The sequence below is a fragment of the Vipera berus genome, assembly GCF_964194415.1.
Source record: "Vipera berus genome assembly, chromosome: 1".
NCBI lineage: Eukaryota > Metazoa > Chordata > Lepidosauria > Squamata > Viperidae > Vipera > Vipera berus.
In genome coordinates this window covers 358,371,222-358,388,652 of record NC_138202.1, presented here as the reverse complement: position 1 = coordinate 358,388,652, position 17,431 = coordinate 358,371,222, and the positions used below count along the sequence as shown (strand labels likewise).

Below are 17,431 nucleotides of genomic sequence, written 5' to 3'. Positions count from 1 at the left end.
CTATGGACAACGTTCCTCCAGGCCTTCCTGTCCTCCACCATCTTCTGGAGTCCATCTAAGCTCAGGCCTCCTGCTTCGGTGACTCCATCCAGCCACCTCGTTCTCTGTCGTCCCCTTCTTCTCTTGCCCTCCACCTTTCCCAGCATTAGGCTCTTCTCCAGTGAGTCCTTCCTTCTCATTAGGTGGCCAAAGGATTTGAGTTTTAGCTTCAGGATCTGGCCTTCTAAAGAGCAGTCAGGGTTGATCTCCTCTAGGACCGACCGGTTTGATCGCCTTGCAGTCCAAGGGACTCGCAGGAGTCTTCTCCAGCACCAGAGTTCAAAGGCCTCAATTCTTTGGAGCTCAGCCTTTCTTATGGTCCAACTTTCACTGCCATGCATTGCAACTGGGAAGACCATAGCCTTGACTATACGCACTTTTGATGACAGGGTGACGTCTCTGCTTTTTAGGGTGCTGTCTAGATTTGCCATGGCTTTCCTCCCCAGGAGCAAGCGTCTTTTAATTTCTTGGCTACAGTCCCCATCTGCAGTGATCTTGGAGCCCAGGAAAATAAAATCTGTCACTACCTCCATTTCTTCCCCATCTATTTGCCAGGAATTGAGAGGGCCGGATGCCATGATCTTGGTTTTCTTAATGTTAAGTTTCAACCCAGGTTTTGCACTCTCCTTCTTCACCCGCAACAAGAGGCTCTTTAGTTCCTCTTCACTTTCTGCCATTAGAGTGGTATCATCTGCGTATCTTAGATTGTTGATATTTCTTCCGGCAATCTTAATTCCAACTTTTGATTCATCTAGCCCTGCCTTTCTCATGATGTGCTGGTTACTTATTATAATTTATAATTTAATAATCACCTGTCTGGGATAGTATAGGTTCCCCTGCTTGAGCAGGGGGCTGGACTAGAAGACCTCCAAGGTCCCTTCCCGCTCTATTCTGCATTTCCAACCCGGATTTAAAGTTCTGGAGGCCACACCCCCTGGTCACATGATCCTTTTGGGGCATTTGCAGAGTCCCGCAGTCATGCGACTATGATTTATTTTATTTTATTTTTTGGCCCAAATTGTTTATGCATTTCCTTCCATTTTCCAGTAAAAAAAGAAACACCCATTGCAGACAATTGATTCATTTAATGACCGCAGCATTTGCTTAGCAAACGCTTCCCCCCACCCAAAAAAAAAAATGTTGTAAAATTAGGTCGGTCTCGTGGCGACCCATTTCACGACGAGCGTGACTTTGGACCGTAATTCCAGTTACGGTCGTTAAGTTGAAGACTGCCTTTAATGTGGATCCCTGTCCTGAGCTTGGGGCTGGGCTGGATGACCTCTAGAGCCCCTTTCTCGCTGTAATATTCTGGAATTTTTTTTTAAATCCTTTAGGCGAATTGCCTGGGGGAAGTACATGAATTGTGGCCAGACCTGCATTGCTCCGGATTATATCCTGTGCAATCCGTCCATTCAGAAGACTGTCGTGGAGGCCATTAAAAAGAACGTTAAGGTGAGAACAAAGCCGGGGGTCTTCTGTGTCATGGAAAGACCACTCCTGTTGAGGAGCAAGACAGGGTCGTGAGGGCGTCACGGCTCGGCACAGGAAGCCCCTGGGCGAACGAATGTGGAGAAACGTGGCTTGCTCCTTGAGCAAAACTCCAGAGAAAAGCTTTTTTTTCTCTGCTGGGGTTAGCAGCAAAGCAACTTCCATTGCAAATAGCAACGCAAATATTTGGGAGGACAATGCAGTGGAAATGGCTGTGTTTTGCCCTGAAGGTTTAGCCAAAGCCTCCCGGGGATGCAACTGCCGGGGAAGGGGGTAATCCACACCCCCAAGCCTTCGAGGTAGGCCAGGCCACGAGACAGAGCCCAGAGGAGGTCCAGGATGAAGTAACAGAATCTTAATACAATAAATACAAGGTGTCTCTTTCTTCCCTTTTATACTGAAGGAAATCAGGCTGGAATTATCTGTCCCCTTTTTCCCCTTCCCTTCCCTTTCCTTCTCCTTCCTTCCTTCCTTCCTTCCTTCCTTCCTTCCTTCCTTCCTTCCTTCCTTCCTTCCTGTTGTTCTCCTTCCTATTGTTACCTTTCTCCTTCCTTCCTTCCTTCCTTCCTTCCTTCCTTCCTTCCTTCCTTCCTTCCTTCCTTCCTTCCTTCTTTCCTTCCTTCTGTTGTTCTCCTTCCTATTGTTACCTTTCTTTCCTTCCTTCCTTCCTTCCTTCCTTCCTTTCATTCTCCTTCCTTCCTATTGTTACCTTTCTCCTTCCTTCCTTCCTTCCTTCCTTCCTTCCTTCTTTCCTTCCTTCTGTAGTTCTTCCTATTGTTACCCTTCCTTCCTTCCTTCCTTCCTTCCTTCCTTCCTTCCTTCCTTCCTTCCTTCCTTTCATTCTCCTTCCTTCCTATTGTTACCTTTCTCCTTCCTTCCTTCCTTCCTTCCTTCTTTCCTTCCTTCTGTAGTTCTTCCTATTGTTACCCTTCCTTCCTTCCTTCCTTCCTTCCTTCCTTCCTTCCTGTAGTTCTTCTTCCTATTGTTACCTTTCTCTTTCCTTCCTTCCTTCCTTCCTTCCTTCCTTCCTTCCTTCCTTCCTTCCTTCCTTCCTTCTTTCCTTCCTTTAGTTCTTCTTCCTATTGTTACCTTTCTTTCCTTCCTTCCTTCCTTCCTTCCTTCCTTCCTTCCTTCCTTCCTTCCTTCCTTCCTTCCTTCCTGTAGTTCTTCTTCCTATTGTTACCTTTCTCTTTCCTTCCTTCCTTCCTTCCTTCCTTCCTTCCTTCCTTCCTTCCTGTAGTTCTTCTTCCTATTGTTACCTTTCTTTCCTTCCTTCCTTCCTTCCTTCCTTCCTTCCTTCCTTCCTTCCTGTAGTTCTTCTTCCTATTGTTACCTTTCTTTCCTTCCTTCCTTCCTTCCTTCCTTCCTTCCTTCCTTCCTTCCTTCCTTCCTTCCTTCCTGTAGTTCTTCTTCCTATTGTTACCTTTCTTTCCTTCCTTCCTTCCTTCCTTCCTTCCTTCCTTCCTTCCTTCCTTCCTTCCTTCCTTCCTTCCTGTAGTTCTTCTTCCTATTGTTACCTTTCTTTCCTTCCTTCCTTCCTTCCTTCCTGTAGTTCTTCTTCCTATTGTTACCTTTCTCTTTCCTTCCTTCCTTCCTTCCTTCCTTCCTTCCTTCCTTCCTTCCTTCCTGTAGTTCTTCTTCCTATTGTTACCTTTCTTTCCTTCCTTCCTTCCTTCCTTCCTTCCTTCCTTCCTTCCTTCCTTCCTTCCTTCCTTCCTTCCTGTACTTCTTCTTCCTATTGTTACCTTTCTCCTTCCTTCCTTCCTTCCTTCCTTCCTTCCTTCCTTCCTTCCTTCTGTAGTTCTTCTTCCTATTGTTACCTTTCTCCTTCCTTCCTTCCTTCCTTCCTTCCTTCCTTCCTTCCTTCCTTCCTTCCTGTAGTTCTTCTTCCTATTGTTACCTTTCTTTCTTTCCTTCCTTCCTTCCTTCCTTCCTTCCTTCCTTCCTTCCTTCCTTCCTTCCTTCCTTCCTTCCTTCCTGTTGTTCTCCTTCCTATTGTTACCTTTCTTTCCTTCCTTCCTTCCTTCCTTCCTTCCTTCCTTCCTTCCTTCCTTCCTGTTGTTCTCCTTCCTATTGTTACCTTTCTCCTTCCTTCCTTCCTTCCTTCCTTCCTTCTTTCCTTCCTTCTGTAGTTCTTCTTCCTATTGTTACCTTCCTTCCTTCCTTCCTTCCTTCCATCCTTCCTTCCTTCCTTCTTTCCTTCCTTCCTTCCTTCCTTCCTTCCATCCTTCCTTCCTTCCTTCTTTCCTTCCTTCCATCCTTCCTTCCTTCCTTCTTTCCTTCCTTCCATCCTTCCTTCCTTCCTTCTTTCCTTCCTTCCATCCTTCCTTCCTTCCTTCTTTCCTTCCTTCCCTAATCCTCCCTCCCTCATAAGAATCAGGCACCACTCACTTAACTGTCTCTCTTAGTGATGGAAGTTCCTGTCCCTACTGAGGTCGTAAGTTGAGGACAACCTGTAAAAGCCAGGCCAGTCCTGATTAGCCAATCAGGAGAGAGCAACCCGTCCGTCTTGCTTCCCTTGCAGGAATTTTATGGCGAGAACATTCAAGATTCCCCGGATTACGAGCGGATTGTGAACAAGCGGCATTTCAAGAGGCTGATGGGCCTTCTGGAAGGGCAGAAGGTGGCCTACGGGGGTGAAAGCGACGAGTCTTCCTGTTTCATAGGTGAGCCCCCAAAGAAATCACCTGCCCCGGGAGAAAAGTCACGTGTCCCTCCGTTTACTGAACACCTTTGATATCAGAAGACTCAGTATAAACTGAGTCACCTGCCTTGAGCACGGGGGGGTGGGGGTGGGTTGGACTAGAAGACCTCTGAGGTCCCTTTCCGCTCTTTATTCTAAGAAATTGGGGGCATCCAACAATTGGAGTTTGACCTGAGTGTAATTTAATGGGTTCACTTCTTAAAAAACAATGCTCGTCAATCTTTTCCTTCACTCCTCCCTCCCACTTTTCTCTCTCTCTCTCTCTCTCTCTTTCTTTCTCTCCTTCCTTCCTTCATTTCTTCCCTTCCTCCCTCTTTTTTCTTTCTTTCTTTCTTTTCTTCCTTCCTTCCTTCCTTCCATCACTTCTTCCCTTCCTCTTTTTCTTTTTTCTCGTTCTTTCTTCTTTCTTTCTTTCTTTCTTTCTTTCTTTCTTTATTTATTTATTTATTTATTTATTTCTCTCATTCTTTCCTTCATTTCTTCCCTTCTTCCTTCTTTTTTCTTTCTTTGTCTCCTTCCTTCATTTCTTCCCTTCCTCTTTTCTTTTTCTTTTTTCTTTTTCTTTCTTTCCTTCTTTCTTTCTCTCCTTCCTTCATTTCTTCCCTTCCTCTTTTTTCTTTTTCTTTTTCTTTTTCTTTCTTTCTCTTCTTCCTTCCTTCCTTCCTTCCTTCCTTCCTTCCTTTCTTTCTTTCTTTCTTTCCTTCCTTCTTTCTTTCCTTCTTTCTTTCTCTTCTTCCTTCATTTCTTCCCTCCCTTCCTTCCTTCCTTCCTTCCTTTCTTCCTTCCTTCCCCCCCTCTCCCTTTATTCCTTTCCTTCTTTCATTTGTCTCTTAGTTTCTGTAAAATTCTCAATAAATATAAATATAGGTAGATTAAGAGCAGACCTGTTTCATTTCACCCAACGCCGGGGCTGGTCCCGGCCTTGCAGCCGGGGCTGTTTTCACGGCCGCCTCCCTTTGTCTCTTTCTAGCTCCTACAATCCTCACGGACGTCAGTCCAGAAGCCCGAATCATGCAGGAAGAGATCTTCGGCCCCCTCCTGCCCATCGTGGCGGTGAAGGGCGTAGAGGAAGCCATCCGGTTCATCAACCAGCGGGAGAAGCCCCTGGCCCTCTACGTCTTCTCCAACGACAACAAGGTCGGGTCTGCCTTCCCACATTCAAGGCGGGATCCGGGTCCTGGCTAACCGATTCAGAAGCCCTTAAATTTAGGCACCTGGAGTGATCTCCTCCTCCTGATATAAAACTTGACTTTTTATTAAGAAGTATAGTTCCTTCCTTCCTTCCTTCCTTCCTTCCTTCCTTCCTTCCTTCCTTCCTTCCTGCTTCCTTCCTTCCTCCTTCCTTCTCTTTCTTTATTCCTTCCTTCCTTCCTTCCTTTCTTTCTTTCTTTCTTTCTCTTCTTTTTCTTCCTTCCTTCCTTCCTTCCTCCATCCTTCCTTCCTTCCTTCCTTTTTTTCTTTCTTTCTTTCTTTCTTTCTTTCTTTCTTTCTTTCTTTCTTTCTTTCTTTCTTTCTTTCTTTCTTTCTTTCTTTCTTCTTTCTTTCTTTCTCTTCTTTCTTTCTCTTCTTTCTCTTCTTTCTTTTCCTTCCTTCCTTCCTTCCTTCCTTCCTTCCTTCCTTCCTTCCTTCCTTCCTTCCTTCCTTCCTTCCTTTCTTTCTTTCTTTCTTTCTTTCTTTCTTTCTTTCTTTCTCCAATTTATATATAGGGAGTCCTCGCTTAACAACCACATCTGGAAGGGCCTGCATAGCCGTTGTTAAGCAAAGTGATCACATAGGTGTCTTAGAACCAAACCACTTATAACCACAATTCCAGGCCCAGCTCTTGCTGTAATTCCAGGACTACCTGTAGTGTTTTTCAGCACCAGCCTTTTTTCCAGGTGTTAATTGAATATTTTGTTTTGTTATGTTATGTTACATAAGATAGCATTTACGTTATGTTATTATTTTATTTTATTATTTTATTTTATTTTATTTTATTCTATTCTATTTTATTTTATTATTTTATTTTATTTTATTATTTTATTTTATTTTATTATTTTATTTTATTATTTTATTTTATTTTATTTTATTTTATTTTATTATTTTATTTTATTTTATTTTATTTTATTATTTTATTTTATTTTGTAATTTTATTTTATTTTATTTATTTTATTTTATTTTATTTTATTTTATTTTATTTTATTATTTTATTTTATTTTATTTTATTTTATTTTATTTTATATTATTTATTGACCTACGCCCATTCATTTAGTGGCCCATTCAAAATTGCAACAGTACTGAAAAAAGCAACCTAGGGCCCTTTTTCACATGACCACTACGGTATTCCTACCCATTAATCCAAGTACAAGTCGCTAATAATAATAATAATGATGATGATGATGATGATGATGATGATGATGTAAGAGACCTTGAAGTTCATCTAGTCCAACCCCCTACACCATTCCAGACAAATGGCTTTCCAGTCTCTTCTTAAAAAATTCCAGTGTGGAAACACTCACAGCTTCTGGAGGCAAGGAGTTCCACGGACTGATTGTTCTAACTGACAGTAAATTCCTCCTTAGTTCCAGGTTGCTTCTCATCCAGTGGATGTTATCAACAGCCTTTGCTTTGATCTCCTCCCTCTTGTCTCCCAGGTCATTGATAAAATGATTGCCGAAACCTCGAGTGGCGGAGTTACCGCCAACGATGTCATTATGCACTTCTCAATTCCAGGTTTACCTTTCGGCGGCGTTGGTGAGTCTCAGATTAGATTAGATAACCTTTATTGTCATTTTTTTTCCCCTGCGGGCACAACAACACACATTTAAAATGAAATTTAGCTGCTGGCTCTCCAAGCGTACGCATACAGAGCACTCATTTAAAATATAACGTATACGATGTACGTATATAGACCCACACCCTTACCTATAAGTAACATACAACTGTTAAATCGCTGTCCGTCTTGGATACATGACGGAAGGAGGAAGCTTTAGAGTTCACAAGGTTTGGAAATAAACTGGCAGAGGAACCAGGGTCTTCTGCTGATTTGTGTTCCCTAATTAGAAAGATTTTCTGCTTCCCCCAAGGCCATCTTCCGACTCCCGGTGGGCTATTTAACCAGGTTTGATTAAAGCTAGCCAGTGAGCGGGAATGCTCGGAAAAGAAGCCGGCCAGAGCTGAAGAAACTTCTTGGAGGAGAAGCGAAACGTCTTCAAAGAAAAAACAAAGAAAGTCCAGTGTGTGTGTGTGTGTGTGTGTGTGTGTGTGTGTGTGTGTATTCGAATCTCAGATAAAGGGTATGACTGACTGATGAGAACATAAAGAGTTCGAAATGATCATCTCAGCCTCCCAAAATTCTTTATTAGCAATTTGAATAATTTGCACAAATAATGAGCTGTCATAGTTGACTATATCCTGTGGATAAGCCTTGAGACAGGCCAAAGCAGGAATGAAAGAGTTAATTAGCAAGGTACATTCAAAAAGCCTTGACAAATACTTAACACACATTTGCCTTGCCTCCTAGCTAATAAAAAGAGAGAAAGAACCTGTGGCTCAGGAAGTTAAAACAACTGCCTAATATATAATCAGCCCAGGTTCGAATCTCAGATAAAGGGTATGACTGACTGATGAGAACATAAAGAGTTCGAAATGATCATCTCAGCCTCCCAAAATTCTTTATTAGCAATTTGAATAATTTGCATATATATATATATATATATATATATATATATATATATATATGTATGGATCTTTGGTCATTCGGGTTTTTCCCCACGTAGAATTGAAGGTGTAAGAGCAACGTTTCGACGGAATCCCATCCGTCATCCTTCACCAGCCTGAGGATGACGGATGGGATTCCGTCGAAACGTTGCTCTTACAGCTTCAATTCTACGTGGGGAAAAACCCGAATGACCAAAGATCCACATACAAACACCCGCGAAAACCTCAGAAAACAAATATATATATCTAAATAGTTAACATTTGACTCATATATATATATATGAGTCAAATGTTAACTATTTAGATTACCTTGCTAGGCCCCAAACATGGGGCAAATCTTTATTTCCTGTTTTCAGCCTATCTTGAAGGCCATCGAACAGGCTGTAGTCACACCGGACAGTTCATATATATTTGTGTAAATTACTAACAAAGAATTAAAGGAGACTGAGATGCATTTCTGACTGTTTAGTCTTCATCAGTCAGCCATATGATGAAGACTAAAGAGTCAGAAATGCATCTCAGTCTCCTTTAATTCTTTGTTAGTAATTTACACAAATATATATATATATATATATATATATATATATATATATATATATATATATATATATATATATATATATATATATATATATATATATGTATATATATATAAAATTAGGTTTTCCAATTTATTTCTATTTTGTACATTTGTATCTTGCCTTTATTACTTTATAAATAACTCAAGGCAGCAAACATATATAATGCGCCTTCTGCTTCCTATTTTCCCCTACCACAACAACCCAGTGAGGTGGGTTGGGCTGAAAGGGACTGGTATGAAATAACTCAGCCAGCCTTTGTGCCTAAGGCAGGACTAGAACTCACCGTCTCCTGACGATTGACCCAAAGTTACCTAGCTGACTTTCATGCCTACGGAGGGATTAGAACTCACCGTCTCCTGGTGATTGACCCAAAGTCACCCAGCTGGGTTCCATGCCTAAGGCAGGACTAGAACTCACAGTCTCCTGGTGATTGGCCCAAAGGCATCCAACCGACATTCCTGCCAAAGGTGGGACTAGAACTGATCCTCTCCTGGTCATTGGCCCAAAGTCTCCCAGGTGGCTTTCATGCTAAGGCGGAACTAGAACTCACCGTCTCCTGGTGATTGGCCCAAAGTCGCCCAGCCGGCTTTCAAGCCTAAGGCGGGACTAGAACTCACCGTCTCCTGGTGATTGGACCAAAGTCGCCCAGCCGGCTTTCAAGCCTAAGGCAGAACTAGAACTCACCGTCTCCTGGTGATTGGCCCAAAGGCATCCAACCGACATTCCTGCCTAAGGTGGGACTAGAACTCACCCTCTCCTGACGATTGGCCCAAAGTCACCCAGTTGACTTATATGTCTAAGGCAGGACTAAAACTCACCATCTCCGGCTGATTGGCCCAAAATCACCCAACTGGCTTTCATGTCTAAGGCGGGACTAGAACTCACCGTCTCCTGCTGATTGGCCCAAAGTCGCCTAGCTGGCTTTCATGCCTAAGGTAGGACTAGAACTCACCGTCTCCTGGTTTTTACAGTGTTCTCCTCTCTCCAGGTTGGCCCAGCTATGACCCCCCTCCCTTGAAATCTTCTCTTCCCCACAGGGAACAGCGGCATGGGTGCCTATCATGGCCGTTTCAGCTTCGAAAACTTTTCCCATCGGCGCGCCTGCCTCATCCGGTCGTTCAACATGGAAGCTGTCAACAGTATTCGGTACCCCCCGAACAGCCAGAAGAAGGTGGATTGGGCTAAATTCTTCGTCTTGAAGAAGTTCAGCATGTGGAAGTTTGGCCTAGTCGCCCTCGCGGTGCTGGGGATTGTGGCCGCCATTGTGATCAAGGTGAGCCCTGGCCAAGATGCTTTTGCACAGGCTGGTCTATCGGCATGGCAGCCCTCCGAGGTAGGCCGAATGCAGAGATAGAGCCCGCCCCACAAGGCTTCCAGAAATGCTATAGGTCAGGGGTGGGGAACCTTGGCTCTTTTAGGACTTGTGGACTTCAACTCCCAGAATTCCTGAGCCAGCCATGCTGAGGGGAAAGGGAGAGGTTTCCAAGCTGAGCCATGCCGGCTCAGGAATTCTGGGAGTTGAAGTCCACAAGTCATGAAGGGGCCATAATTCCCCCATGCTGGCTCAGGAATTCTGGGAGTTGAAGTCCACGAGTCACGAAGGGGCCATAATTCCCCCATGCTGGCTCAGGAATTCTGGGAATTGAAGTCCACGAGTCACAAAGGGGACATAGTTCACCCATGCTGGCTCAGGAATTCTGGGAGTTAAAGTCCAGCAGTCATAAAATGGCCATAGTTCCCCACCCCTGCTACAGGTAATCCTCGACTTATGGCCACTTATTTAGCAACCGCTTGAAATTACAGGTCATCCTCGACTTAACGCCCACAATTGAGCCCCAGGTTTCTGTTGCTAAGCAAGAGACTGTCATTAAGCGAGTTTTGCCCCATTTGACAACCTTTCTTGCCACCGTTGTTAAGTGAGTCATTGCAGCGGTTAAGTTAGTAACATAGTTGTGAAGCGAATGTGGCTTCCCCATGGACTTTGCTGCTTGCAAAAGGAGATCACGTGACCCCAGGATGCTGTGACCGTCATAAATATGAGCCGAGCGTCTGAATTTTGATCACGTGACCCTGGGGGGGGGAGGCTTTGACGGTTGATAAGTATGAAAAACGGTCACTTTTTTCAGTGCCGCTGTGACTTCGAACGGTCCCTAAACGAATGGCTTTAAGTCAAGGACTCCTTGTAAGTAAAGGAAGTCCTCGACATACGACCACAATTGAGAGCAAAATTTCTGTTGTTAAGTGAGATGGTTGTTAAATGAACAGTTGTTAAGTCGAGCGCTACCTGTACTCCTTTTCAACGGCCCCGAAAAAGGTGACTTGTGAGCAATCCCCACAACTGCGAACCTTCGCAGCATCCCCGTGGTCATGTGATCAAAATTCGGAGGCTTGGCAACTGGCATGGACTTGTGACTGTTGTCGCATCCTGGGGTCAGGTGATCGCGCTGTGGGGCCTTCTTGCGGGCCTCCCAGCAAGCCAAGTCGAGGGGGGAAGCCAGATTGGCTTAAGAGACCATTTGTCTTACTTCGTGACCGCCGCGAACCATTTGTGAAATGCGGCTGTCAAGAATGAAACTTTCGCAGCTACGTGCCTCTTCGTTTCGACTTGTCATTAGAGTAAAATAGAATGTCAGAGTTGGAAGGGACCTTGGAGGTCTTCTAGTCCAGCCCCCTTCTCAAGTAGGAGACCCTCTACCATCTCAGACAAGTGACTGTCTCTAGCCTCTTCTTAAAAACCTCCAGCGATGGAGCGCCCATGTTTTCTGGTGGCAAGCAGTTCCACTGGTTAATCATCCTCACTGTCAGGAAGTTTCTCCTTAATTCCAGGTTGCTTCTCTCCTTGATCAGTTTCCAACCGTTGTTTCTCGTCCTGCCCTCTGGTGCTTTGGAGAATAACGTGACCCCCTTGTATCGGAGGAACATACTAAAGAAAATCAAGGTAGAATTACGGGCAGTCCTCAACCTACAGCAGTTCATTTAGCGACCGTTCAAAGTTACAACGGCACTGAAAATTTAGTGACTTGACGGCCATTTTTCCCCCTTAATTTTTTTACACTTAACCTTCCTCCAAATCAGCTCCCAATCCTTCTGCCCCAGAGCAGAAAGGCTGAAGGCAGCCCTGTCGTTAAACCAACGGCCGTATGCCGAGGACTGCCCGTCCTCTCGTTGACGAGGGCGCCTGGCGGATTTTAGCAAGCCAAGCAGGACCGTATCAAACGTAGTATTTGGATGAGAGAAAACCAGGCAATCTCTCAGCTGGAAAATAGCCTGGGAATTTGGAAAAAAACAACAACAACAGATGCCGGAAAATAGCAGGCCTTGATCCATTCCAGATTGTTGCCAGGAAAAGTGGATTAAGGTCTTTAGGATCAGGAGCCACTCTTGATGTGCAGAGGATGCTCAAGTTGCAGCACCTGTCAAACTGTCTGATGATGGGGGGGCCAGAGGCTAAAACATACGAAGAACAGTTGCCAGATTTGGGTATTTTCCAGACTAGAGAAAAGAAAGACATGGGGGGATATGATGGCAGTCGTCCAGTATTTGAGGGGCTTCTACAAAGAAGAAGAGGAGGGGGTCAAGCTATTCTCCAAAGCCCCTGAAGGCTGGACGAGAAGCCACGGATGGAAACTAAGCAAAGAGAGAAGCAACCTGGAACTAAGGAGAAACTTCCTGACAGTTAGAACAATTAGCCAGTGGAACTCCTGGCCTCCAGAAGCTGTGAATGCTCCAACACTGGAAGTTTTTAAGAAGAGACTAGACAGCCATTTGTCTGAAATGGTGTAGGGTTTCCTGCCTGAGCAGGGGGTTGGACTAGATGACCTCCAAGGTGCCTTCCAACTCTGTTATTCGGTATTTAGAATAGATAGATAGATAGATAGATAGATAGATAGATAGATAGATAGATAGATAGATAGATAGATAGATAGATAGATAGATAGATAGATAGATAGATAGACAAGAGAGAGAGAAGGATGGATGGAGATAGAGATGAGAGAGAAAGACAGCTTAGAACTAAGGAGGAATTTCTTGACAGAAAAATTAACCAGTGGAACAACCTGCCTCCAGAAGTTGTGAATGCTCCAACACTGGAGGCTTTCAAGAAAAGACTTGACAATCATTTCTCTGAAATGGCATAGGGTTTCCTGCCTATTCTGTTCTGTTCTGTTCTGTTCTGTTTCTATTCTTTTCTTTTCTATTCCGCCTTTCATTATTCTGTTCTGTTCTATTCTGTTCTGTTTTATGCTATTTCAATTTCTATTTCTATTCTATTCTTTCATTATTCTGTTCTATTCTATTTCTATTTGCTTTCATTATTCTGTTCTGTTCTATTCTATTCTATTCCGTTCTTTTATTATTCTATTCTGTTCTATTTTTATTTTATTTCTATTCTATTCTATTTTATTCCATTCCATTCCATTCCATTCCATTCCATTCCATTCCATTCCATTCTATTCTATTCTATTCTATTCTATTCTATTCTATTCTATTCTATTCTATTCTATTCTATTCTATTCTATTCTATTCTATTCTATTCTATTCTATTCTATTCTATCCTATTATTCTCATTATTCTATTCTATTCTATTCTATTCTATTCTATTCTATTCTATTCTATTCTATTCTATTCTATTCTATTCTATTCTATTCTATTCTATTCCATTATTCTCATTATTCTATTCTATTCTATTCTATTCTATTCTATTCTATTCTATTCTATTCTATTCTATTCTTATTCTATTTTCATGAACAAACGTTATTTCAAATTGTAACTCACAACCTATATATAATTTCTTGAATTCCACATATTCTATTCTTCTATTGTTATCATGTTTATAATCATATATTCTGGCCATTTTGAGATTATCCTGATTTTAGCTGACCCATTTTATCTGACCTCACTAAATGTTTCTTTGACCTCAACCCCCTTGGTTCAGGTATTTCTCGACTTCTGATCATGCATTGAAAAACCGTTCGAAGTTATGACGAGACTGAAAAAAGTGACTGATAGCCTGTCTTCCCACTGATGACCGTTGCAGCATCCCCATGGTCACATGACCAAAAGTCAAAAATTGGGGCAACTGGCGTGAACGTATAACTGTTGCAGCATCCCAGGATCTGGCGATTTCCCATTTGCAGCCTTCCCAGCCGGCTTCCAACAAGCAAAGTCAGTGGGGGAAGCCGGATTCGCTTAACGACCCCATGATTCACTTAACAACTGCAGTGATTACCTTAACAAAAATGGCAAAAAAATTGGGTGATTCGCTTAACAACCTCTCTGCTTAACAATGGATATTCTTGTCCCCATTGCGATTGTCAGTCAAGCACTTGCCTATATCTCTGTCCCATTTTTCAGTGCAGACTTTTAATATATAATTAAAAATATTAAATGTCTCAAATATATTAAGTGTATAATTCAATATACTAAACGTATAGGGTTTCGTGCCTGAGCGGGGGGGTTGGACAAGATGACCTCCAAGATCCCTTCCAACATTATTACTGTAATTGTAATTGTTGTTGTTATTATTATTATTATTATTATTATTATTATTATTATTATTATTATTATTATTATTGATTACAATCAATATTATTAATAATATTAATATTTATTTCCAATTTTCACAGGTTGTCCTTTTCTGAGAAGGAGATTCCACAGGGGCCATAACACAATGTTGTGTTAAAAGAAGCTGATCCGGGCGGGGTGTGTGTTTGTGTGTGTGCGTGTCGGGTTTTTCTAACACTTGCTTACAAGAGTTAACGCAATTTCCTCTTAATCATTAAACACAGAGAGCAGAAGCACCAAAGGCCGATTTCTCGGGCGAAAATATATCTTATATATTCTCATATATCTTCTCTCCGCGAAGGGACAATTTGCACCAAAGAAAGGAGAGAACAAAATTTCCAGGAAAAGAGATTTATAAGCAGAGAAGCTAGGAAGAGGGCCACCCCCCCCAACTGTTAAATTTTCAAGACATTTTTCTTAATTGAGTCTTTTTTTAAAGGAAGCTCGTTCTGTGTGAGGTGGGGGTGTGTGAAATGAAGTTTTCATTGCCTTTTCGGAAATAGCAGCTTCTGCTATTTTTTCTTTTATTTTCTTTGAAAGGAGCAATCAAACATTTTGCGTTTTATAGCCGTCTGTTATGGCAGGGAACAAAATGGGGACCCGTTTGCACTGTTTTGAATTTTTCTTAAGTCTTTCTTTGCTCTGAGGGCAAGTGATTTTGTCCTGGTTTGTCCTCCACAAAGATATTTCTGTATCTCAGTCTTGGCAGCTGGACTTTTAACTCCCAGAACTACAGTACCCAAAACCCGCAGCGGGTGGTGGCTGCTGGGTTTTGGAGTGGAGCAACGTGGAATGAGTTTCAAGAAGTAAGAATTCAGTTTGCACTTAGAGCAAACAGACCAGCTTTCATTGGATTGGGGCCTGAAAAAGTTACTAATTTCAAGGCCTGTGAACTTCAACTCCCAGAATTCCCCAGACAATATGGCTGGCTGGGGAATTCTGGGAGTTGCAAGTCCATCCATCGTTCAGCTGCCAAGCCTGAGTAAATGCTACCCAGGAAGACGTCCAGGGCGTTGAGAATGATGTATTAGACCCAGATTCTATTCATCAGAGGCGCAAGGTTGCTGTACTACAATACCCACCATCCCCAGCCTAGGGAAAGGTCTCTTCTAAGCTGTATGCCACGTCCTTTTTGCTGCTTTGGGCTCAGCCGTCTCCGACGGTTGTCTAACCTACAAACACTTCTTCCTATCCTCCAAGATCAGTCCCGCATCCCATTATCCTGAGCGTGCAATATATGCATCCCTCGGCCACTAGTTCAACCCCCGTACGTGTGAAACGAGCAGACATCAAACAAACCAGGATTAATAGTAAGCGGATGAACGGTTCCAAGCAAGGAACGAAGCTACGGTTGACGGAAAAGAAGAGAGAATTTTTCCAAACGCTGGAAAGCTGAGACGTAAACCCCGTAAACTGGCTTAATCCTGTTTGGATTATGTTCTGTGTATAAATAGCGCTTCTGAGTTCCTAGATAAGATCCTCAGAGCTTCGCTGGACCAAACCACAGCTAAAACCGCATTGCAAAAGCCAAAATAAATCCTAAATTAAGTACACTGTCTGCTGCATCGGTTCATCTCTTTAAATTAAATGCCCGCCCGCCCCGCCCCCCCAAAAATGGCTACTGGCATCTGCAGGGTGGACAAAAAAAAAGTCAAAATAGTGACACCCCCCCCCCATCCCCAATCGTGTTGAAGCTCCATCCATCTTTGTAATTGCACGTAAGCAAGGATAAAACTTCGGTGGTGTGGGGTTGGGAGCTGCCATTTTGACTTTTTTTCACCTCCCCGGGGTCCAGATTTGTTCATTTGCTAACCTTTTCTAACCTGCTTTTCTTCCAAGTTTCTTGGTTTGTTTTTTTAAAGCGTAAATAAACGAACAAATTACTACTAAAAGATTTTTATCTGGAAAGGTTACATGGAATAAGCGTGGCCGCAGGTCGGGTTATCTACAGCAGATGGAAATAAAACTTTCTTAATTCCCCCCTCCCCCAAAAATAGTCTTTGCGTGATTCGAGCACCTTGGCTTTGCAAGAACGAGCAAAACGTCGGCCAACCTTCCCCAGCGTTTGGCTGAGATGGGCGCCCCCTGGTGGAAGCTCTGAGTATCAACTCCCGCTGGCGCCCCCTGCTGGATGAATCAGGCTCCTGGCACTGGGCATCTCAGTCTTGTTTCCTTGCCTTGGATTCCAGTAGGTCAATTCTAGCCTCTTCCCAGCCCCTAATTGTCCACGGTGAATATTCGTATCAATATTCCGATGGCTAGAATGCCCACGGCGGCAGCCACCGCCAGTCCCCGTCTCACAATCAGTTGCTTTGTTGTTAGAATTGTCCTGTGGACACTGGCCACCTTCTTGTCCGGCAAGGTTGGACTATCAATGACGGTGAAGCTCAGCAGCACGACGCCGTTCTGGCCATCGGTGAGTCCTGGAACAGAAAAGGACAGGTGGGTCTCGAATTCAGCTATGGGAAGTCCTCGACTTACGGCCACATTTGAGCCCCCCAAAATTCCCTATCTTAAAATGAATATTTTTTTCAGGCCCGAATCCAACTAAAGTTGGCCGGGTTTGCCTTAAATGCTTTTCTTTTTGCTCCTTTGCTCACCTGCTTTGCCTTCGATATCGAAAGAAGAAACTGCTTTGTCCGGCCGGGGAGCCGAGTTCAAATCTTCCACCGGCTTCTGCGAGAGTTTCGCACGGCGCTGTGCCTACAAGGGAAGAAAGAGCCCGAACAGTAGAGATTTTATTAAATGTATTTATTTATTTAAAAAAAAATGATATGGCCACCCAACTCACATACAGTGACTCTAATCTACGCTGTTTACAATCAGGAGGACATTACAGGTTTATTTAATTACTTGGCATAAGGCACAGAGTATGTGGATAACAGGAATAATGTATATATAAAAGGAGCGCATATCACTAAGATACATGCATGATGGAAATATGTAGACAATTTCATAAGGTATGTGGAGTTCAAGAAATTCTAGGTTATAAATTACATTTTGAAATTACAGTTCATGAGAATTAGAATAGAATAGTGAAAGAACGGAATAGAATAGAATAGAATAGAATAGAATAGAATAGAATAGAATAGAATAGAATAGAATAGAATAGAATAGAATAGAATAGAATAGAATAATGAAAGAATAGAATAGAAAATAGAATAGAATAATATAATGAAAGAATAGAATAGGAATAGGAATTAGGAATAGCAGAATAGCATAGCATAGAATAGAATAGAATAGAATAGAATAGAATAGAATAATGAAAGAATAGAATAGAAAATAGAATAGAATAATATAATGAAAGAATAGAATAGGAATAGGAATTAGGAATAGCAGAATAGCATAGCATAGAATA

The 17,431-nt window shown here is 42.7% G+C and overlaps 2 protein-coding genes across 5 annotated transcripts in view; one reads left to right on the top strand and one right to left on the bottom strand.

The window, feature by feature from the left end:
• Positions 1-15,835, top strand: part of LOC308679499 (aldehyde dehydrogenase family 3 member A2-like) — a 45,788-nt gene extending 29,953 nt beyond the window's left edge. For 2 of the 4 annotated variants that reach the window (XM_081346702.1, XM_081346703.1), the window contains exons 6-11: positions 1,374-1,491; positions 4,052-4,193; positions 5,202-5,368; positions 6,865-6,964; positions 9,549-9,784; positions 13,445-13,917. In XM_081346702.1, coding sequence (XP_081202828.1) covers positions 1,374-1,491; positions 4,052-4,193; positions 5,202-5,368; positions 6,865-6,964; positions 9,549-9,784; positions 13,445-13,462 — 781 coding nt within the window. In that variant the 3' untranslated portion in view covers positions 13,463-13,917. Of the gene's footprint in view, positions 1-1,373; positions 1,492-4,051; positions 4,194-5,201; positions 5,369-6,864; positions 6,965-9,548; positions 9,785-13,444; positions 13,919-14,135 lie in introns of those variants that run through there. The other 2 variants (XM_081346701.1, XM_081346700.1) reach the window with 2 other exon arrangements.
• A 384-nt stretch (positions 15,836-16,219) lies between these two features.
• LOC308679497 (multidrug and toxin extrusion protein 1-like) overlaps positions 16,220-17,431 on the bottom strand; it is a 33,776-nt gene continuing 32,564 nt past the window's right edge. Inside the window, exons 16-17 of the mRNA XM_081346697.1 lie at positions 16,674-16,776; positions 16,220-16,496 (exon numbers count right to left, since the gene is read on the bottom strand). Of these exons, the coding sequence (XP_081202823.1) occupies positions 16,291-16,496; positions 16,674-16,776 (309 nt within the window). The 3' untranslated portion in view covers positions 16,220-16,290. The remainder of the gene's footprint in view (positions 16,497-16,673; positions 16,777-17,431) is intronic.